We start from the raw sequence: 23262 nt of genomic DNA, 5'->3' as shown, positions 1-23262 counted from the left end.
GACAAATTTCAATAAACGACCATGACATTATTCAGTTCAAGTTGATTTTGCAGTTTAGTCTGTTTGTTATTGCTTCTGCTCTTACAGTTAAAACAGCTATTTTGTTTTGTGGATAAAGGATTTTAGTGGTCACTCAAGAAGCTCTATAGAATAGTCTGTTTGTTTTCCTTTTGCTCTTACAGTTTAGTCTATAATGTTACAGATATTTGCACTGCATGTTCTTAATGGCCATTCAAGAAGCTCTGCAGAATAAAGGATTTTGATATTCAAAGTCATCAAGAATGGACCACTAGCATATACATACAGGTTTCAGATTTTATAGAGTATATGCATATTGTTTGCGTATCTTCCTGGTAGCATATGTGGAATACAGTTGTTAGTCTTATGACTCTTATCTATAGACTTTGTGATTGTGATCCTTGTATGTTTGAATATTATCTTATAGGTGATGAAAATTCTGAAAATGGGAGGTGCTTTTTGGGGGAGTGGTTGCCTTGATACATGTTGGACAAGCCACCATTTGCTGGATGAACTCATTTTGTAATTGCCAGATTAGCATTCATATTATTGTACTTTGTTAGCCTGTGGACTTGTGGATGTGTAGACTATTTACTCATACTTTGATTGTGGTGGCTTACTAATCAGTAATCTATGAACTTGTGGATATGCATATGTTAGACTTCATGTTGATGGTTAGTGCTTGAAATTTGGATGAAAATTTACTTCAGTCCTTATAATTTTACTCTATAAAAATTTATTGAAGTTTTAAAATCTCTTATTATTGGATATTAGTTTGCTAAAATAGAAAAAATATTGTGGTATTTAAAATTAATTTAGTCCAGTGTTGCAACAAACATGGGATTGGACTATTGTGATTATTCTGCTCTTTAGTCCTAAGCTGTACCAAACATGGGTCAAAAATTATCACAGCTTAAGCCGAGCTTAGATAGTCTAGGACTGTTTTAGAAATTAGTCCGGCCTTAGGCAGTCCTGTGTAACAAACATGCTGTTAGTATGTGAACTTTAAGTTTAGGTTGGGAGCTGTGTAGACTATGTAGAAAAATTCTGGGTTTGCAAACTTTAATTTTTGTACACACAAGTTTGCCACAGGTAATGTTTATAGTTGTGTGTATATGTTAGTAAAATTCAGCCGCAAAATTTTTTTGTGCCTCCATTGATATATTTTTCTGGCTCCGCCGTTAGTCTCAGTAAGAAGAGTAGGACCATCAAAAGGCCAGCTAAATTGCTTAAAATAAAGAATCAAATCAAAGGCTATGAAACCTGAAAATTCTTACTTTGAGCTTATAAACCTGAGTATCTGGACTGCAGTAAGATTTTCCTCGTCTCCTATTCTGGGATCACTTATCCTTTCCACAGCACATTCATAACAAATCACACATAAACCAATAAACTTATCAATAATTATGAAGTTTGAAAGGTTTTATGCTATAATGATCTCTCAGAATCAAATATTAATAAAGCATGCAATGCTAAAGTATCTCTTATATCTCTTCTTGGAACCACACGGCCGGACAAGCCGCATTTTAGTTTGCCCACTCTTAGCCAAATGAGACTAAGTTGAACCCATCAATTTTTGCACCTACGTAACAGAGACTTCCAGTTAATAAGGAACTTCCCAAATATTTGATTCATGGAAATCCAGAATATATAATAAACTTGAAGTTACTACATAAATAACGGGGTTATCATTTGATCTATATGCATCCTAAAGACCGAAAGTCAGTCATGCAGTTCCATTCTGATAGGTCATAGGTTACTAAAGTGCAAGGTTTCATGCAATGCTAAACTGTAATATGAATCTTGTTTACAGGAAGAAGTGTACTCAAATGAATCCAGGTCCATAAACAATATGCCAGAAATTGCTCCATCCAACATTTCATAGTTAACCAAACACACCGGCATGCAACACAAATTGGGTTCATTGAAAGGAAGCAAATCCTCGAATAAAAAAAAAAAAAAAAGGGAAAACCAACCTCTCCAGTAGAATCAAATCCTCCAAGATACCGTATTATCGACTCCTGCTTCTCGAATGCATCTGCAAAAGTCGCTTCACTGCTTCTCCCAACAATGCATTGCTTGAATTCCCCAACTCTCCTAGCAGTCTTCATCTCATCGGCAAATCCTAGTATCAAAATCCAATAAACAAAGAGTCACTACTACTTAAAGGGGATCCATCAACTCCCAACCAAATGCTAGAACTAAATGATCTATAATAACTTAATAAGTAGATTCAGATGGAATCAACCTCATCAATAAGCTAAAAAGGCCAAGTACACCTATTGATATACAACAGATACACAGCTAGCAGCCAAAGTTTCAATCTTTCCTATTAAATATCAAATGGGTTTATCAAAAGTGAATACAATCACTGTGTTATATACAAAAAAGCATAATTTGAATGAAATGGCAGAAAAGTTTCAATCTTTATATAAAATATCAAAATTTGAATGATATATCCGTCAAGGTTTATCAAAAGCTTGAGACTTTGAGCACATAAGCAGCTAATCAGCAGAACCCAGAAAGCAAAATCAAAGCAGAGTTGAGTAGCTAAATTCAGAGAGGAACGTACTGAGCAAAGTGAATGAGTCGGAGCTGCTGAGCTTGGCTTCATCTGAGGAGGTCTTGTTGCCGGTGAAGACGCCCTTGATCTTGTTCATCCATGAGTTGTCTAGCTGCGACGTGGAGAAGATCGAGCGGGGCAGTGATGGAGTGTGGTGACTGTCACTGTGACAATAGCCGGATGTGAAGTGTTGTGCTTGAAGAATGCATTGTTGGGATTTTGTCAACTCCTGCTCTCACAATAGGATTTTAGGATTTCAGGGTTTTGGGTGTGTAGACTGTAGAGAGAGTATCAGAAACTGGAACCCACAAACGACGTCGTTTTCACTTTCGTGCTCTCATAGTTGGCGTTCACCACTTTATTTGGAACTCGCTGCATTCTTAATTTCTTTTAGCTATGTGGATCAATTGCAAGAGAAATTGGTTGGCATATATATAGCGTTGCCTTTCTAGTCTCTCATCTTGTAGCATCGAATGCAATTTTGATAGACCAAGAAGAAGTCCGTGACGAATTGCTTGGAGTCCATGGCTTAAGGAAAACTTAACCAATTTTGTGTTACAAACAAGCATAAAGGAGAAGGAAAATAGTAGAAATCTAGAGCAAGTCGAAGAACATATATAGAAGAAACTATTTATGGTGAAGCAAATACACAGCTTAATTGGTTAGGTTTTTTAGCCATTTAACATTCTAACAGTTGATGTAGCCTCTGCTCAAAACAATCAATGTACGTTTTCTCAAGCCCTTTGTTGGAAAAGAACTCCCTCCACTTAGCATGGTTAGCCTTCACTTCTTTCCCTACCTCACTCTCATCATCCATCACAGCCTCCACAGCTTTGCATACACCTTCCTTGCTAAACAAGCCATCTTCGTCTCCCTTTTCGACTTCAACTCCTACTCTCAGGTCACCTCCCATCATTCTTGCATTGATGATTTGGTCTCCGACGTGCGGCAGAAGCACCAACCTGCAATGGTTCATCATCGCCTCGGCTAGAGACCCCGAACCACAGTGAGTCACAAAGTATCCCACAGATGGGTGGTTCAGTATCAACGGCTGTTGCACCCACCCACTGTGAACAACACCTCTCCCTTTCACCCTCTCTTCAAAGCCTTCAGGCAATGCAGCTTCTATGGACTCCAATCCCACCGGCGTTTTCAGCGCAGCAAAGAAGGGCAGACCGGTGAGCTCGAATCCCAACACCAGTTCTTGCAACTGTTTCTTCTTCAGCACGCATTCGCTTCCGAAAGCACAATAAATCACACTTCCTGGTTCAAACCCTCCGAGCCACTCCGCCCATCTCTCCTCCAACGCCGAGCTAGGAGGGGCCGGCACCACCGGCCCCGCAAGAATCACCGGCTTCTTCATCTGCTCTTCTATGTAATCACAAAACTTCCCTTCGAATTCTCTACATGTCTTGAAACCAATGGCGTCACATTCCCCCAAAGAGGTCAGTTGTCGTTCAAGAAATGTCACACCGCGCCCGTACTCTTGGTTTGTCACATAAGTTAGTCCTCGGGCTTCATGTGTCCTTAGCTTGATGATTGAAGAAGGAAAGGAAGTAGGAGCCTCTAGAAGATCAGTAGCCACCAACGGTTTTTCGGTTAGCTTCCTCTCTGGACTTAGAAGGTAACCTATTGTCACGGGGCTAATAATGCAGTAGAGAACTGACTTGATGTTACCGTCTAGCTCACGTAGCAGTTGGGGCAACCAATGAGAGAAATCGTAGAAGACCAAATCCGGTTTGAGTTCTCGGAGAAACTTCTCAATTTGGGGGCGAGTGAGGTCCATGGCGGTGACGACAAGAGTGTGAAGAGGGAATGGGACGTCGGCAGTGGTCTCGGCGCCCTGAGGGAGGCCCTCGACGTGAGGGATGGTGAGGGGGTAGAAAGTGATGAGATCAGGGTGGAGGTTGTAATACTGCAACTTGGCTTGTGTTTTTTGAGGTAGGAAGAATGAGATTCTATGGCCTCTCTCGGCTAGTTTGTTAGAGATGTGGAGAAATGGGGACAAGTGCCCCATAGCAAACCATGGATACATGGCAATATGCAAGGTTTTCCTGTCAGGACTACTCATACTTACTATAGCTTGGTTTTGTGTACTGAATCGATTCGAGTTTTCGAGACCGAGCTTGATGGAGATGAAAGTTTGAAGGTAAAGAAAATGGGGTTGTGGGTTGATGTAGAAGTAGATTTTTGTGGTTTCAGTTGTCTTGGCTGTGTTGTTTGTTTTCTAGACGTTCAATCTGGTAGACCTTTCTAAAGGAAAACAACAAGGCGCAGAAATAAGACAAAAAACAACTATCTTGTGATTAACTTTTATTGGGGTGGTGGTAGTTGCCATAGACGCTTCTGTTGATTCATGTTGTTACACGTCCGATGATCATAGTCGTGTATAATGAATGCCCCATGCTGCAACTACTCCCAAAACAAGTTCTTCGGCAACACAAGTCTGGATGTCTTAATCTAAGCTAAGCACGCCAAAACAGTTACATAGAAAAATTGGAAAACAGGGAAAATCGTTGAGATTTTTTAGTTATGCCACTTTCAACCAACTTCAATAACAAAGTGTTGACAAGATTTTTGACTGTTTGTTTGATATGTTTCGGCTTCCCACGACACGACACGTTCTAATGTGTCAAATAATCATTACCTCGTATATTCAATAATGACTACAGGAATAGTAAAAATTGCACCCTTGATGCATTTTATAATCAAAACTTCTGCAACCTCAATTTCACAGAAATTTATTGTGTAAAACAATATTGATACATTTGGTCTCAGCAAGTAGAGTAGGATCATCAAAAGGGCAGCTAACTTGCTAAAATGGAAAATTAAAAGGAAACAAATCAAAGGCTCCAAAAACTGAAAATGCTTACTTTGAGCTTGAGGAGTCTCTGGACTGCAGTAAGATTTTCCTCATCTCCTCTTCTGGGATCACTTATCCTTTCCACAGCACCTTCATAACAAATACCACATAAACCAATAAGCTTATCAATTATAAACCCAAGAATTGTGAAATTTGAAAGGTTTTATGCTATGATGATCTCTCATAATGAACTGCCAAGTATTAATTAAGCATGCAAGCGAAAGTACCGCTTGTATCTCTTCTTGGAACCACACGGACAAAGCGCATTCCTACTAATTTGCCCACTCTTAGCCAAATTAGACTGAGCAACGTCAAATGGGGTTGAACCCATCAACTTTTGCACCTACGTAACAGAAACTTTCAGTTAATAATGAACTTCACACATATTTGATTCATGGAAATCCGGAATATCAAACTTGAAGTTCCTACATAACCAATGGGGTTACCAGTTGAAAAGAGTCATGCAGTTCTATTCTGAGGTTACTAAAGTGCAAGGCATAAAATGCTAAACTGTAATATGAATCTTGTTTACTGGAAGAAGTGTACTCCAGTGAATCCAGGTCCATAAACAATATGCCAGAAATTGCCCTATCCAATATTCCATAGTTAATCAAACGCAGAAGCAGGCAATACAAATCTAGTTCATTGAAAGGAAGCAAATTCCTGTAACTTTGTTCATCTTAAAAGCAATCACGTACACATTTAAACTCAGCTGCCAGAACAAGCAACTAACAGGTACCAGAGGGAGAGATACAACCCAGACCTCAACTAAATATTAACCGCAAATAGGTCCTACTGTATCATAAAGTCTCACTTCTAGCAAAGGCACATTGACTTGGAGAAGCTACAAGACATTCTGAAGTTGACTACTCGTAACTCACCAATTTAGAATCAGTAAGATTTATCCCTATGTGGTGATTTTAAATAGGATGTATGAAGGAAAGCAAAATGTATACCTCGGCGATGTTTGTTGGAATTGGTTTCCCTTCTGCTTTCAACTTTTCCATCTTGAAGTGTGCTTCTCTGGCCCAGGTGAACTTTGCAAGTGCATTCTCAACATCAGATATTGTGCATTTACAATGCTTTGCTGCTTCTTGTTTTTGAGAAACTTGGAGATTCTACAAAACAGAAGACCTAAAGCCATAATCAAGAAACTTAACAAGACATTTTCAAAAGACATGACCTAATACTGTGGCGTGTCAATAAACAAATACTTTAGGGTATATCTTTGAATCATGAACCTTCTGGAGTCTGGACTGACAATATCGTGGCATTTTAAAGGAGAAAGGGACCTCAGCTTTGAAATGGTCAATTAGAGTGAGAGATGACAAAGATATGGAGGGTTGTGTTGATAAGACAAATAGAAACATTCTGTTGTGCTGTGCAATGTCATTGTCCAAACTATTAGCATGAAAATGATCTAGGATTCAATAGTTTTTCTGGAGAATATCATGATGCCAAATTGACCAAAGAATTTAGTAGGAAACAAAGATTTGGTGTCAAATGGCACTTTTTTATCCATACATAGAGAAGAACTTAACTAATTGGAGTGCGTCTACGACTTGATCCAGTATTTAACTAACATTTGAGACTTGAATGTAAAGTAGTAGCACATATTAGACAGATACTGCCAGATCAGTAATTTCTCTAGCATAAAAACCTGATAAAGAAACCATCAACTCATTAAAAAAAATGGGAAAACCAACCTCTCCAGTAGAATCGAATCCTCCAAGATACCGTATTATCGACTCCTGCTTCTCAAATGCATCCGCAAAAGTCACTTCACTGCTTCTGCCAACAATGTATTGCTTGAATGCACCGACTCTCCTAGCAGTCTTCATCTCATCCGCAAATCCTAGTATCAAAATCCAATAACCAAACAGTCACTACTACTTAAAGGGGATCCATCAACTCCAAACCAAATCTCAACTGTACAAACAAACAAGTTCAACCAAATGCTACAACTAAATGGTCCATAACTTCAGATAGAATCACCTTCATCAATAAGCTAAAAAGGCCAAGTACACCTATTGTTACAACATAGATATGCAAATGTGAATGAGATAGCAGCCAAAGTTTCAATCTTTCCTTTAAAATATCAAATGGGTTTATCAAAAGCCAATGCAATCACTGCAGTTATATACAGAAAAGCATAAGGTGAATGAAATAGCAGCCAAAATTTCAACATTTCTATAGAATATCAAATGGGTTTATAAAATCCAATCACATCATACAAAAAATGCAAAATTTGAATGAGGTAGCAGCCAAAGTTCCAATCTTTATTCTAAAATCTCATCTGGGTTTATCAAAAGCTTGAGACTTTGAGCACATAAGCAGCTAATCAGCAGAACCCAGAAAACAAAATCAAAGCAGAGTAGCTAATTCAGAGGGGTTCGTACTGAGCAAAGTGAATGAGTCGGAGCTGCTGAGCTTGGGTTCATCTGAGGAGGTCTTGTTGCCGGTGAAGACGCCCTTGATCTTGTTCACCCATGAGTTGTCCAGCTGCGACGTGGAGAAGATCGAGCGGTGCAGTGATGGAGTGTGGTGACTGTCACTGTGAGAATAGCCAGATAGTGAGGAGAGGAAGTTGGAGGTTCTCCTGTAAAGTGTTGTGCTTAGGATTCTTGAAGAATGCATTGTTGGAGTTTTGTCTAACTCTAGCTCTCAGGAAGAATAGGGTTTTAGTATTTCAGGGTTTTAGTAGAAACTGGAACCCACATACGCCGTCGTTTCACTTTTGTGCCATAGTTATACTCGTAGTTAAAGTTGTTGACCACTGTGTTTGGATCATTGCATTCTTTTAGCTATGTGGATCAATTGCAATTTTGGTCTAGGCGTTTCTTATGATTCGGCCAATTCACATCACATTAAAGATGAAGAAAGAAGATCGAGTTGCATGTTAGGATCAGATCTTTGTTCTGTCCAGGAGGCACTCTTGTTTTCATGCACTAAATCACCCTAAACTAAAACACCAAATGCAGGGATCAATACACTGTCACATGCCATCAATTACGAGAATGATTTCCTGCTTAAAACCAAAACTCACTTAGAAATCAGATAATCAAGCTGCTGCAAAGTTGAGACGAGCTCGAAGTTCGGTCTCCGAATGTTACAATCTATGCAGTGTGTTTGGAAAGAATGAATTGCTTATATAACTCATTGCAAGTGTTATCAGAATCGTACATGTACTTCATTTCCTATTCAAAAATACAAAGCAGGCTACACCCTCCTGCACAAACTGATGATTCATACAAGTAGACTACACCGATCCGCACTCTAAAACCTACACTCATAAATAGGAAGTTACGGCTTGATCTTTAAAGAAAGGTGGCCAGAGATGTCAAACCAATACTACAACAGCACTGCAGCCACCCACTGCTTCACATCATGCACATTAGTTAGGACCCGAAACACAAATGAATAAATGAATGCAAACTCTAAGCCCTTGTCCGCTTAAACTCGAACCAGATCTCATAATGATTAAACAGCAAGCTGTCGTGTGTATGTTTTCCGACATACTCCAGGCCCAGCCTCGTAAGCCGTTTTGTACACTCTTCTCTTCCCAATCGTGAGCAGAACTTGATATTATGAGACACAAAGATACGCCCATCAAAAGGTTTCAATTTAGTTGTCAATCTCTCCAACCCAGTCCACACAAGATCACCAGGCATATGAAGAAACACAGCACTAGCATAGATCAAGTCATACACAACATGTGAACCAAATCTAGAGAAGTCCATGTTGTCACCTTTCACAATTAAAGGGCGCTTATGCAGAAGACCTTGAGAAGGAAGCTCATATCTAAAGGCAGCCATTAATGAGAGCTCGTCTCTTTCGAGACAGTGGAAGTGTCCAGGACGAAGATAGCGGATGAAATGCAAACCAACTCGGAGAGTACCACAGCCAATCTCAAGTACCTTTGAATCAGGCTTCAGATGACTTGATTGAGCAAGGAACTCAAAAACATCTCGCCCACCTGCCCAAGGCTCACCATAGTTACTGTGATGCTCCTCAGTAAGGAGCTCACCAGGGCATGGGAGGGCAGTGTGATTACCAGACTCTGGTCCTTCATAGTGAGATATACCCTTGTACCTGAAACATCACAAAATCTCGATCAAATCTTTGTGGTAAAACTTCCACATTCACAGACAACTGAATGCTCATTTCTCGATTCACCAATTCATCACGCATAACTACAAGAAACTACCAATTAAGTCAAGCAAATTTTAAATCACAGTCTATAGCATACATCACAACATATATGCTCTACTCTACTCTACATTCCAAACTCCACATTATGATACTCGCCACACTTCCACACTAACCGAAATAACGCAAGAGTAAAGTACAGTAACATAAACAACAATCCGAAAGCAAAAGCAACAGAATTGAATCGAAACAGTACAGAAATCAAAAGACCTGCCACTCATAACTTCGAAATAAAAAAAGCTCACAACTTCGAATCAAAGATCATAGAGGATCAGACCTCCAAACAGTAACTCCTCAACAACACTTCTCATTTTCACAATCCACATTTCAAATTTCAAATCTTTCACCCTTAAATTTCACAATTTCACAACCAAATTTTCACAGATACAAACACAAATGCAAATCGAATACAGAGAGAGAAGTACATACTGCAAGAGATCCTGGAGCTGCTGAGCCCTAGTCCTAGGGTTAATTCCCTTACGCAACACGTTATCCTGCATATGCAGCCCATTCACTCGGATCTGATCCTTCACCCACTCCACATCCTCCTCCGACGACCGTATCGTCTCGCCGCCGCTCTCCCGCTCCCTCTCCGTCGCCGCATCTCCTCCGCCGCTCACCGGAGCACTCGGAACTCCGGCGACGGCGACGCGGCCACCGCCGCAGGTGCAGGACGAGAACGACGACAGGAGGAGGAAGAAGAACACGGCGGCGAGCGAGGCCGTGAGGACCAGCACGGGGATAGTTACAACTATGCCCTTGGACGGTGAGAGAGCCATGTGAGGTTTGTGTGGTGTGGCTTCTCTGTCTGTCTCAGTCCATGACTGGAAATTTGTTATGTTTTTGATTTGCTGGGATTTTAGTGAAGAAAGGAGTTTGACGACGTCGTTTCACTGGGCATTTATTTTCTATTGTTTTATATTTTATATATTCTGGCGGTGATATTAATGGTGGGAGACTTGTGCTGATGGTGTTGTCGTCTCTCTTCGAGAATTGTTGTTTCTGGGGAACGTGCTTGTCGCACGAGACCAGGGAGGCTCTGGCTGTGAATTGTGATGATCTGGATGGTAATGATATTACTCTAATTTTGTGTTTTTGTGAGCAAAGTCAAATATATTGTGAGGCAAACGGTGGACTTTTTGGTACCGAAAAAACCGATACCGGTTTAAAACCACACGGTTTAGGTGATTCGGTTCGGTTGTTTCTTTAAGTTCAGTCGTCCGGTCAGAATTTAGGGACATTGACAATGTCATATTTGGGTGGTGGGATTTACATAATAGGCACTATCGGGGTTAATTAATAGTCCTTATAGTAAGCTGAAACCAAGATGATTAATTTGGTGGTCGGTTATGAACTTCTGACCACATAAGTAAACCAAACGTAACGATTTAACTTTATTATGAAATGTGATTCGATACAATTTTAATTGTTAAATTTATTTGATTTAGGCCCCGATAACATCACAATAGACACACACGTACATAGTTGAGTGAAATATTTGATCTTCAAACTTTAACTTCTTCAAGTAGAATCACATTTCTTGAGAAAGAGACTTGTATGTTGTGTTACTTGATGGTAAAGGAAAGTTGTTGTTAACAAAGTAAAATCAGATCCATCTGACAAAAGACCAATACAAAATCTAGGGGAATATATAGCTCAAGAGTCAAGATCATGTTCTCTAGTCCACATCACTTGCCTAAACACTCAAGTGTCGATCACTCTGAGTGTGACTCATTTCACCAGAAATGTAAAGGTTTGAAATCAAGGAGAAGATTAGAACTGAATCAAATGAGCCAAAGATGATGAAGTGTGTCGCAAGGCTTCAAGCAAAGAAACAATCTATCTTTCTCCACATGTCCGAAAGCAACAAAGTGCCCAATATGGTTTACAAACTTCTGTCAACAATGAACTACATTGATCAGCAAGCCTAACCGAACAACGTATAAAGGGGTCGTGTATGCAAATATTTAACACACCCCAGCACGCAACAACCTCCCTAATCAGACCACCCTGAGTCATTATCACACAACACTCCCTATAGAATCTTGCACACCAGTATTATTCATACTATACCGCAACCATTAGCAAACAATCCAGCTCTTTCTGACACTTAGATAGTCGTACTTGGATAGTTAGATTAGATCAGACATCCTTCTTCTATGACGATTAAGCATAACTTTCAAGTTTGGATCCGATGAAGTGACCATCTTGTTTCGCGGCAGTGAGGCTGCTGTCTTGGACAGCTCTGAGACATGGCACCTGGGACTCTCTGCAGGGACAGTATCTGTTTCCAGTGAGTATCTGGACTTTCTGTTTGAGTTTTGCAAGATGGTTCTGAAACGAGCATCCGAGGAGTAACTCATTGATTGTGAAGCCGAGAATTGAATTGAGCTTTTGGTGACATATGATCTCAAGCTTCTTGCTTTGCCAACAATTTGTCTTTCTGCAGCAGTTTGTCTATGTCGACTGGCTGCAGTGGAAGTCATGAACCGAGGCAAAGAATTAGCAGCAGTTCCTCTACTTGCTTTCTCACGCTTTCTAGGTGTTTCTATGACTTCCTTCACAACTTCTTTGGGACTAATGGGGACCTCCTCAACTTCAGAAGGTCCATAACTGGTTGAGAAGTGCTTAATATTTACATGTAACAGTAACTCAGCCTTCTGTATTTGATTTTTAACTTTCTGACATTCTTCTTTGGCTTTTCTCATATCATTTTCAAGCTCCTTGGTCCTTTTCTCCTTTTGCTTCTTCAGGTCCTACAGTAATAGCAAACACTTGGCACAATTCACAACTGGGAAAACCAACAATAATCAAGAAAGTATAGACAAGTACCTCTGATATTTCCCTGTTATTCTCTATAGCCCTTGCCCTCTTCGCAAAGCTCAAAGAACAGATTGTCTCAGCAACATCTTGTTCACATGGGCTGACATGAACAAGCATCAAAACTTTCGAACCATGACCTGATTAAAATATTTGGAGTACCAATTAAATGTTAAGCAGTTTCAAATTATGAAGAAAGTGTAGATAATCATGTTACTATTAGATCACTCTGTGTCAACAAGATAACAAATTTAATAGTCATTCGCATATGCATAACTTCAGATAATCTGATGCCTTAAGAAATTCAGCTCCATGAAAGTTCAAAGAATGTGATAATTTACCTAAGGAATCTTTAAGGATCTGTGTGAGTTTGCTATTCCTGCAATAAAGAAATATTATAAAAAATAAAAATAAAAAAGGGTCTATCAGATTTATACTGAATCAGATTCTAACTAATCGAAACATATTCTAACAATCTAACTAACTGAATCAGATTCTAACTGATAGAGTCCAGTGGAAGTTAGAACCAACAACACATACAAGTTCACAGATCACTCACCAAAGAAAAAGTAAAAGGGAAGGCATTTAAAGCTGACAAGGAGTCATATTCATGCCAACTAACTTACCTGTAAGGCACATGGCCTCGTTTCCTTCTTAGAGCAGCAATAACATCCCCCAAAGCTGAGAGAGAAAGATTTATGGCCCTTCCCTCATCAAGTGTTAGTCCAGTTGCTCCTGTTTTAAGCAATCTTTCGCTTCCACCAAGATCAACCAACCACAGTTTGCTCACTTCCCTTTTGGCTTTCAAAGCATCTCCATGTCGGAATATGGTTATCCTCGTTAAGCTAGATATATGAAGCTAAAAAGATAAAGTAATTATCAACCAAAACTAATCAAATGTAACATTGTGAGAAATCTAACTAGACCTGTAACCCACCAGTGAGACCTGCTAGATGCCTCATTCACATTAGTCCAAGCAGTAGATCTAACTCGCTTCCCCCGATTATACCACCATCTAGCTTTAGCAAAATCAAGAACCGGCACTTCTGTAAGACCCTCGATTTCTATGAACCCCTTGGTGTCTGTTTGAATACTGAGATTGCTGAAGTAGAGTAGGCCAACCCATGGTAAGCAAATTAAGTAGTAAAGGCCTAAAGCCAAAGTAAACAAGATGGTAATTATGCAAGGCACTAAACAAAGAAGTAATTACCATCTTGTTACAGCTTCATGTGGCCTAGTGGCTGCTTTTGGGGATAGAAGATCCCTAAGATTGCCCATGTAAACTTCCAACATGCTCATCGAAAACGATAAAGAAGATGAGCTATCCAATGAGGCTTGACTAAAGATCTCTCTGAGAGCTCTAGGAATGATTCCTGGCTCCTCATTTGTGCCATCCTGTACATGCATTTTAGTTCATCATTCACAGAATTTTCTTCCATGTTAGAAATCAATAACATAGATGCAGCATTGAGTTTCTTACTAACCATGGTAAATGTCTTGCCAGTGCCAGTTTGACCATGAGCAAAAACACACACATTGTGACCATCAAGTGCAGATCTGATAATTGGTTCCACCTCAGCAAATACATCTTCTGCAGAAAACATTGAATCAATAATAGATTGACTCTTACAACAACTGAAACAATCAATTAACAATCAAACGTGCATAACACACATCCTCTCATTTGACACTAACCTTGGCTTGTTTCTTGGGGAAAAACCTTGTCAAACTCAAATTCTTTTCTTGCTCCAGAAGACTTTACCACAATCGTCTCTGATCCAGCTGAAATGGGTTCGCGGATTCTTCTCTTGTTGATCACTAGGAATGGTCTAACTCGACAAAAGACTCGAATACTGCCTGAACATCCATTTCACTAACTACATTATATACAAAAATACCAAACCACTTCCACATCAAAATCAACAATTTAGGCAAATGTGGTATGTCACCCTCTTTACCTTTGATGTCTATGATCTTATTCAAAGCTTCTCTCCTCTTCTCATCCCATAGTTTCTGCTTCAGCTTCAACTGTGCAATTTCTCCTAAACAACCAATCCAAAAAGTCAATACTTCCATCTTATCAAAAATGTCAAACTACCATGCCATTTGTTCACATTCTTTAACATATGTAAATTTTAAAGCTTTACCTTCAAGATTGCACACTGTCTGCTGAAGCTGATTCTTTTCATGCTCCGGGACGACATTGACATCATTGGAATAAGAAACAGCCGGCAACCCATCAATGGAATCCGGGTTTGATTCCATGGGAGGTGATCCTAAGCACCCATTGTTGAAATGAACTGAGATCTGTTCATTTTCAGTAGAAATGAACATTTCTCAGAGAAAGATGCAAACAAGAATATGAGAGATGTGTGAAGACAGAGAGAGAGAGAGAGAGAGAGAGGGAGGGAGATTTACTATTCAAGAAACAGAACCAAAAAGCAGAGAAGACCCGGATATTTATGTACCTATTATTCAGCAGGACCCAGTAATTTTCTGTAACCCAAAATTAGTACTTTTAAGGCAAAGACAGTACAACAGCAGCTTTGTTTAATTGTGGAAAATGTTACTGTTTTTCTCTTTGTACCGGAAAACAGTTACAGTCTTAAATACAAGACCCAGATAAGTTAATAATGATGAGCTAATAATGAAGAAGAAGCAATTAAAGCATGCAACTTTCAGTGCACAAGAAATCAAGAAAGCTAGGTAAGCAAAGTAGGAAATGATGCTAAAAAAATCTCAACCTCTCTCACATTTAAAAGTTACCCAAAAAGCTTGATGATCCTAAAAACCCTCTCACAGCATATCAGAAACTGAAAAACCCAACAGGTTCAAACTGCAACAAGTCAGAAACTGGGCACAGAATTAGAAAGGATCCTACGCAAATATAAAAACTCCAAGTGGGTTTGAGTTACTTGCAACGATTAAACTCTCTGCTGATTTAGGAGGTGAGAATTACTATGGTGAATAAAAAAAACATGAAGGTGTTGAAGATTCTGTTTTGGGTGGTCAAGATCTAGAACTCTCTCTGGTGTCAAGTACTAAAGTAGTAGTTTCTGTATGAGACAGAGGAGCGTGTGGAGCAGAGGGGCAAGACTCGAGAGGGATATAAAGGGAATAAAATGTAGTTGCTTCTTCAAACTTTAAAGCTTTAAGGATTAAATTCAGTTTGTTTTTCGTGTTTTAGGTCAATAATTAGTTTGGTTCCATATTTTTTTTTTTAATAACGTTGGTTATTGAAGTTCTATTTCACATCAGTTTAGTCCAATTTTTGAATTGCCCTCCTTACCATAAAGTCATGCGCTGAGTTGTCCGCGACACAAGGGCCTAGTTTTTAACTTAAAAAGACAAAATAGTTATTTTATCTTTTTAAACAAATATCTCTCTCCCCCCTGTATCCTTTCTCCTTCTCTCAGCTCTTCACCACCAACCCATTTCTCAAATGGAGGCTTCCACCGCACTCTCCCGCATCGGCCTCACCATCATGGGCCAGAACCTCGCCCTCAACATCGCTGAGAAAGGCTTCCCCATCTCTGTCTACAACCGCACCTCCTCCAAGGTCGACGAGACCGTCCACCGCGCCACCACCGAGGGCGACCTCCCTCTCTCCGGCTAGTACACCCGCAAAGACTTCGTCCTCTCTCTCCAGCGCCCCCGATCCGTCATCATCCTCGTCAAGGCTGGTGCTCCCGTCAAGGTCGGAGAATGTCCTAGACATTGGAGTAGGCCTGGTGGGACCCCCCGGGCATGAGGCTAGGGCCGTGGCGAGCACCTTCCTCGCCGCCGGAGACGCCCATGCCGAGTTAGAGGAGGACCCTGGCAGAAGCCTCGTGGATGCGGCGCTCGATGTTCTCGTACCACTCGTTGTCGTCGTCGATGATGGTGTCGTCGAGCTCCATGTAAGCAGACAAGGCGGCGATGGTCTAGTCGACGTGAGCGCCGGCCTTGACGAGGATGATGACGGATCAGGGGCGCTGGAGAGAGAGGACGAAGTTTTTGGGGGTGTACTGGCCGGAGAGAGGGAGGTCGCCCTTGGTGGCGGCGCGGTGGACGGTCTCGTCGACCTTGGAGGAGGTGCGGTTGTAGACGGAGATGGGGAAGCCTTTCTCTGCGATGTTGAGGGCGAGGTTCTGGCCCATGACGGCAAGGCCGACGAGGCCGATGCGGGAGAGTGCGGTGGAGGCCTCCATTTGAGAAATGGGTTGGTGGTGAAAAGCTGAGATAAGGAGAAAGGAAAGAGGGGGGAGAGAGATATTTGTTTAAAAAGATAAAATCACTATCTAAGTCAGAAACTGGGCCCTTGTGTCGCGGACAACTCAACGCATGACGTCATGGTAAGGAGAGCAATTCAAAAATTGGACTAAACTGATGTGAAATAGAACTTCAAGGACCAACGTTATTAAAAAAAAAATATGGGACCAAACTGATTATTGACCTAAAATATGAGGGGGCAAACTGAATTTAATCCAAGCTTTAAACTCCTCAACGGCTCGACCCATAAAATTGCCAGGATTTGTTACCAACAAAGATAGCAAATGTTTGGGACAATGCTTTGCCTCTCAAATCCGCTCAATATGATCAACAAGAGATGTGTTGTTCTTGTCAATCTCGTGTATCATATCTAGAAGAGGGTATAGATATTGGTTATAAATAGTGATTTATTATTATTTTTTTTTTGAAAAAGATGTCATCCATTAATGAAGCTCAACGAACAGTACAATAATGATTTGCTCAAAGGGTCGTCAGAAAAAGTCATCATGCAGAACAACTATTTTAGTACGCTCCTCACACAAACGTACTAAAAGCTTACTCCAAGTACATTCATCTTCTACGAAGATAAAACCAAAAACAAGAAGATTAAAACTTTTCAAGCGTAATAAACTGTAACATCAGAATTCTTATCTTCATGTTGATATGTTGATCTCCTGATCAAAATCAAGCGGGTACTATAGCAGAAGTGGAACTCACCCCTTCTGCTACCTCCCAAGCTAGCCATCTCCACTGCAACAACTTCAACTGAACAAAGCCCGCATCCAATCTCAAAAGCCAAGACCCAACAGAGAGAAATCCTAGTTGATCCAACCCAGACCCAAACCAGCCCAAACCCTAGAGGAGCCAAGAAGGAGACCAAAGTAGTCGCCTTCTCCTCATCTTCACCGCTGCCACCATGACCAAGCCGCGCCGCCGACGTACCCTCCCCTTGAAATGGAGACCATAAGCCGGCATCCATACTAGCCACGTCCACAGCCACCACTACACCACCACCCCTCCCTCCAACATCGCAAAGAAGGAGAATATCTAATCCATGGTTGTCAACATCAGCTTGTCCACCGTCGTGTGTCAAAACCCACGCCATCGATCCAAGCCATGGCGACCCAACATCAGATCTGGGTTTGTTAACCCACCAGTAACACTCACAGAAAGAGGAATAAGGCCATAGCCTTGGTTTAAGAGATGTCTTCGAGCTAAACCGCCGTCACCACCACAAGTTGAACAAGAGAGAGGAGAAAAGGCTCCCCATGCAATCGAAGGTGCAAAGTCACCATCAATCGAGACTAAGCGGCGCCGAGAAAACTCTCTTGCGAGAGGCAGAGAGGAGAACATGTCACCCAGGGTTGGCAAAAAGGGAGAAAAAATGTCTAATATTTGATATTTTTTTATTCGGATCTTCCAAGTACTGATTGTTGAACATGAGACTTCTTACGCTATTGTTATTTAACTTATCAGAATAATAGCACAAAATCTTACACCTAACCTACACTCATTCCGGGGAATGCTTCAATAGTTGCTATATGGTTTCCGATGTGTTGTACGCGGATATTAACTATAACCATATCTCTGCAAAGTAAATATTAAATGACATTATTAATATTTGATATGTATGCTTAGTTGCAGACAACAACAAGTAAGAATAATGCTAAGTGAACTACATTTTGATGTATGCATAGTTGCAGACACCACAGGAATAAGAATAAGAACCAAACTTTGGTGACAAGGGTTGGTCACCACAACCAATGAACATGGGACACATGTCCATTTTAAGAGGCTTGGTTGCAATTTTTTGTAGTAATTTAAGGACATAACAAGAGAGTTTTGGGTATTTGACATGTTTGTTTATGATTATTGTTGACACTTGTTCATCTCTCATTGGTGTTTGTCACCCATAAGTGATTATAGCTGGTCACCCAAGTTATTTCCTAAGAATAATATTAAATGAACTACATTTTGATGAACTATCTACAACCCACCTTATGTGCGGGTAAATGATTCTTAACTTGGTGTATATAGACAATATATCGATTTACTTACGAAATATGTACTATATGATTTACTTCATTCTCACCCACTCCTTTGTGTTCCACATTAGCTCTTTTTGTAGAACGAGGATTATCACTGCATAAAAATATTATGATACACAAACATCACATATGCATGAGATATGGTGTATATTGAAATCCACTCTAATTATTATTGTGATATCAACTCCTAATTATTATATTGTGATATGACTGACTATAGTCCTTTGCATATTCAACAAAATTGCGAGAGGTTGGTATTTCTATCATTTTTTTATATATGAAACATAGCTGGAAATATGTCTCTAAACGAGGAGGGATTGTAGTAATCTACAATATAATCACAACCTTGAAGGATGGATAGGGTTTGGAAATCAAATAGTTGTTCAAGATGGAAAAGGTTTACTGTGGCACAAATAGAAGGAAAAATAAAAACTCAGTTTCTCTTTCTCCAAGAAGGTTTAGCTGATGGAGATCCTTGTAAAGAACTATGGAAAAGAATTTGGAAGACATGTGTACCACATAAAGTCCAAATTCTATTTGGAGAGCTTGTGGCGGTATATTGCCTACAAGAGATAGGCTGCAAAGAAAAGACTTCACCGGGGATTTGAGCTGTATAGTGTGTCCTCACAGGTTTGAAACCATAATGCACACCATTTGCTTATGCCTGTATACTAAAGAAGCTCTTTCAGCAACTTCTTTCAATTTCGGAGACTTTTCACACCAACACACAGACTTCAAATGGTGGATGCTTGAGATTGCTCTCAAATTGCCTCAAAATACTTTTGAAAAACTTCTTATGATTCTAGCTGCTATTCGGAGAAACAGAAATGATGTGCTCTGGAATGAGAAATCTCAAACTCGATCAGGCTCAAATTGTTTTAAGCTCTCATTTCTGGCTATAGGAGTTCCAAGCTATTCGGAAACTCTCAAGCACATAGACATCAATGAAGCAAAAGAACTGGAAGCCACCAAAACATGGTTTTGTCAAACTGAATGTGGATGGTAGCTATATTGCACAAAAAACTAAAGGCATTGGTGGTGTGGTAAGAGATGTTCAAGGTAACTTAATTGCAGCTTTTGCAAAACCAATTGTGTATGTGGTCTCACCAAAGCAAGTTGAGCTCAGGGCCATCAAAGAGGGTTTACTCCTTCTAAAATCTTTGGAACACATAAATATTCAAGTGGAATATGACTGTTCTGAAGCTATAGCAGTAGTGGACTCAGATCAATATGAAAGGATGATTGAAGTAGGTTTAAGATTTGGATATTTGGGAGTAGAAGGGAGGCTCTCATAGACATGAACCCATCCACTCTCACCTCTCTGAGCTGGGTTGATTTGTCTTCTTCTAGGAGCACTCTCTCCTCTCTCTAATTTGTTTTGTGTGTAGACTAGGATAATATAATGATTATGGCATGCATGAAAGACTCAGTAGGAGAATGAATATGCTAATTGTTTTAATCAACTCGTGCTAATTTTTCACTGATCAAGGCTGGAGTTGATGATTTGACAATCCTATCATCTATTTATATAAATGGGAAATTTGTATTTTGGAAATTTTGTGACATTGCAATTTTTAAGAAATAAAATAAATAAAGCTTTAATAATTCTTGAGAAAAAAGAAATTAAAGTGAAGGATAAAAATCAAAGAGCAATCAATCTGAGCTAGAAAAGTATGGTGTATTTGGAAGGATAAGATTGTATGTTTGTTTAAGAACGACATGACATAATCTTTTTAATTGGTGATGTGTTTAGGTGACATAGCCTAAGATTAAGATCATACATCTTAGGTCTTATTAAGGCCAATAATCATTTTCTTTTAATAATATAGAAGATATGTGAGAGTCGTAGAAAAACAAGAGTCTTCAAATAAATCAAAACAGTACATGAATGTAATTATAACCAAATTTTAATCCCCGTAGCCATAAAGTGAATAAAATCAATCTTCAACCAATCCTTTGATTCAAAAATGCATTTGTACATATTCCTCACCTTGGCAATTCTCTACGACTACAAAATGGCAAATCCCGCAATCCCCATCTTAATCGAAATGGACAAGTGTTACAACTTTCATATTTTGTATCAATCAAAAACTCTAAATCAAGAAGGTAATCTGGAGGTCTGCAGCCATGAACGGCAGAGATGTAAAGTCCCACACGCATGCGGCGACGCATGTGCATGCGAAGTGGGAATTAAGGGGTTAAGGTGATTCGTGCGTCCTAAACACTTCTTCAAGGTGATGACCGGAGATGAATCAATATCAGTGACATTTCCAGCGAGGCTTGTACAACCCTCTTCCGGCCTCAGTGACGATGAAGCTTGGAGATTATGCTCTACCTTATCTAGTGTCAAGCCACGGCGGAGATGTGGGGAAGTGATGGTCAGAAAGGGATGAGAGGCCAAGGCAATGGCCTCGTGCATGTCAACGATGTTGGATATGTCTTTGTCAGTTTTGGGTGCTGCGTTGTTTGGTATAGGCAATGTAGTGAGATGGTAGCCGGAGACAATGGTTTTCAACGCGTGGAGATAGAGCAATTGAGAGAAGGAAGATATAAGACAAGTTTGGGTTCAACGGTTTTTCAGATTTCAAAACTATTGGAGTCTTACGTTCCATATCCCTAGCTTATTTTACATCAAAATTGACCTATATATGTTTGGTGCTCTATTATTGTCCTAAACGACTAAAAGAGCATAACACAGAACTGTACATCAAACAGAATAACACACATTTCACTAAGATAGCAAGAATCATACCAACATATGCAAAAAAACCAAGAAGAAAGTTCAACCTAGAATTCTTAAAATTGAAATTGTTCATAATTCAATAATAAACAACTAAACCCAAACAGAAAAACACAATAAAGATCAATATTAAAAAACAAAACAAAAAAACCATAGCTCCGAAGTAAAAGTTGCATTTTCTGAACCGCTTGCCTGTAGCTCATCCAACTATGGCTCAAGACGAGGACGCTTGCTTGCACGCACACTACAAACAACACAATAAGTTCAATAAAAAACACAAACCACAGCAAAATAGAAACATGGTTAAAGATCTTACGATGTGTCTATCTTAACTTTGTGTAAAGCTTCAGTTATATGTGTTGGTTCAAAAAACAATTAACTCCTATAACAAAACAAAACTACAAATGCTATTACTGTACAAAAGTGCATAGATAAGTGATAATTTCTCAATACAGTGAGGGCACCAAAAACTGGAAAGAGAAAGATCTTTACAACAGTACAAAAAAATGAATGTTTGCTTCACAACGATAGAAAAAGAATAGAAAAAAAGATTGTGAAGCTTTGTTTTTTTTTTCTTTTTCAAGAAATGGTAAATAAATTTGTTCTTAGATGCTTTCGTATAAAGCTTAATCTCTAGCGTTTTTTCCTCTAATTTTGACAGTTCAATCTACACAACTGCATATTAATGTATGTGGAAGAAAATCTCATCGAAAAACAATGTATGTTAAAGAAAAACATAGCAAGATATAATAAAGTTACTAGCATTTCATTACACTCGAATCTGAGAACAAATAAAGTAGTCACATAATACATGACAACAATTCTTTGAAAATATATATTCAACAACAATTTTAGCTTTTTCTTCTTTAGTTATAATTTCTATTCATCAAATATTTCTTGACTTAATTCTAATTCTACAAGCATATTTCTTTAACACCTAATTCTAATTTCATTCAACAAATAGAAATGTTACCTACTTGGCTGCAGATCATTGAAAACCTCTTCACATAATCCCAAAAGCTGTTGGTCGAATCCAGAACTTGAGATATGTAAGCATGAGTGAAAAACTCAGCTGTGAGGTTTCCCTCCAGAGATTCAGTTACGTTCTCCTCCATTGACATAAGTGAGTTCACAAGAAGCTCCCTTGATGGCCTGAACTTGGATTTTAGTTCCTCCACTGCCTCTCTCTCATTAGATGACCCAGCAGCGGCAGTCTGGGATGACCCAGCAACGATAGTCTGAGATGCCCCGGCTGCCACTGACCTAGGAACAATGGTCAAAACATTTTCGGGGACCGAGAACAGTGGCTGAACCGGTTTGTCATTACTGGTCTGTCGGCGCCTGAACATAAGGTCATGTTTGCGGATGTTCGGCCCTGAACTTTTAGAAAAAACAAAAACTTGATATCCCAACCGGTCATCTTCGATGGAGGAGTTTGATCAGTTCCACTCATTTCACTAAGATAGCAAAAAACTCGCTGAATAATAACACACATTTCATTAAGATAGCAAGAACCATACCAACATATGCAAAAAAACCAAGAAGAAAGTTCAAACCATAATTCTTAAAATTGAAATTGTTCATAATTCAATAACGAAAAACTAAACTCAAACAGAAGAACACAATAAAGATCAATATTAAAAAACAAAACAAAAAATCATAGCTCCGAAGTAAAAGTTGTATTTTCTGAACCGCTTGCCTACTCATCCAACTATGGCTCACGACGGGGACGCTTGCTTGCACACATTTC

The 23262-nt window shown here is 39.6% G+C and overlaps 4 protein-coding genes across 4 annotated transcripts; all 4 read right to left on the bottom strand.

The window, feature by feature from the left end:
* Positions 1–3260: 3260 nt before the first annotated feature.
* Positions 3261–4652, bottom strand: LOC101299887 (UDP-glycosyltransferase 79B6-like). Its single transcript, XM_004304668.1, has one exon. It carries the CDS (start codon positions 4650–4652, stop codon positions 3261–3263), a length of 1392 nt encoding a protein of 463 aa, XP_004304716.1.
* Positions 4653–5285: 633 nt separating this feature from the next.
* LOC101314577 lies at positions 5286–8105 on the bottom strand. Its single transcript, XM_004301957.1, has 5 exons — positions 7844–8105; positions 7151–7299; positions 6401–6562; positions 5672–5787; positions 5286–5534 (listed from the first exon to the last, which is right to left on the bottom strand). The coding sequence occupies exons 1-5, from the start codon at positions 8079–8081 to the stop codon at positions 5513–5515; spliced, it is 687 nt and encodes a 228-aa protein (XP_004302005.1). The 5' UTR covers positions 8082–8105; the 3' UTR covers positions 5286–5512.
* A 470-nt stretch (positions 8106–8575) lies between these two features.
* On the bottom strand, positions 8576–10438 carry LOC101314288. Its single transcript, XM_004301956.1, has 2 exons — positions 10083–10438; positions 8576–9536 (listed from the first exon to the last, which is right to left on the bottom strand). Exons 1-2 carry the CDS (start codon positions 10430–10432, stop codon positions 8882–8884), a joined length of 1005 nt encoding a protein of 334 aa, XP_004302004.1. The 5' UTR covers positions 10433–10438; the 3' UTR covers positions 8576–8881.
* Positions 10439–11203: 765 nt separating this feature from the next.
* LOC101313997 (kinesin-like calmodulin-binding protein-like) lies at positions 11204–15130 on the bottom strand. The gene is made up of 10 exons (XM_004301955.1): positions 14621–15130; positions 14432–14515; positions 14169–14330; positions 13958–14064; positions 13684–13868; positions 13411–13575; positions 13100–13318; positions 12815–12852; positions 12486–12613; positions 11204–12409 (listed from the first exon to the last, which is right to left on the bottom strand). The coding sequence occupies exons 1-10, from the start codon at positions 14805–14807 to the stop codon at positions 11786–11788; spliced, it is 1899 nt and encodes a 632-aa protein (XP_004302003.1). The 5' UTR covers positions 14808–15130; the 3' UTR covers positions 11204–11785.
* Between the last annotated feature and the right edge of the window lie 8132 nt (positions 15131–23262).

The sequence above is a fragment of the Fragaria vesca genome, linkage group LG6 (genome assembly GCF_000184155.1).
Source record: "Fragaria vesca subsp. vesca linkage group LG6, FraVesHawaii_1.0, whole genome shotgun sequence".
In the NCBI taxonomy this organism is placed as follows: domain Eukaryota; kingdom Viridiplantae; phylum Streptophyta; class Magnoliopsida; order Rosales; family Rosaceae; genus Fragaria; species Fragaria vesca.
This window is presented reverse-complemented; position numbering and strand designations above follow the sequence as displayed.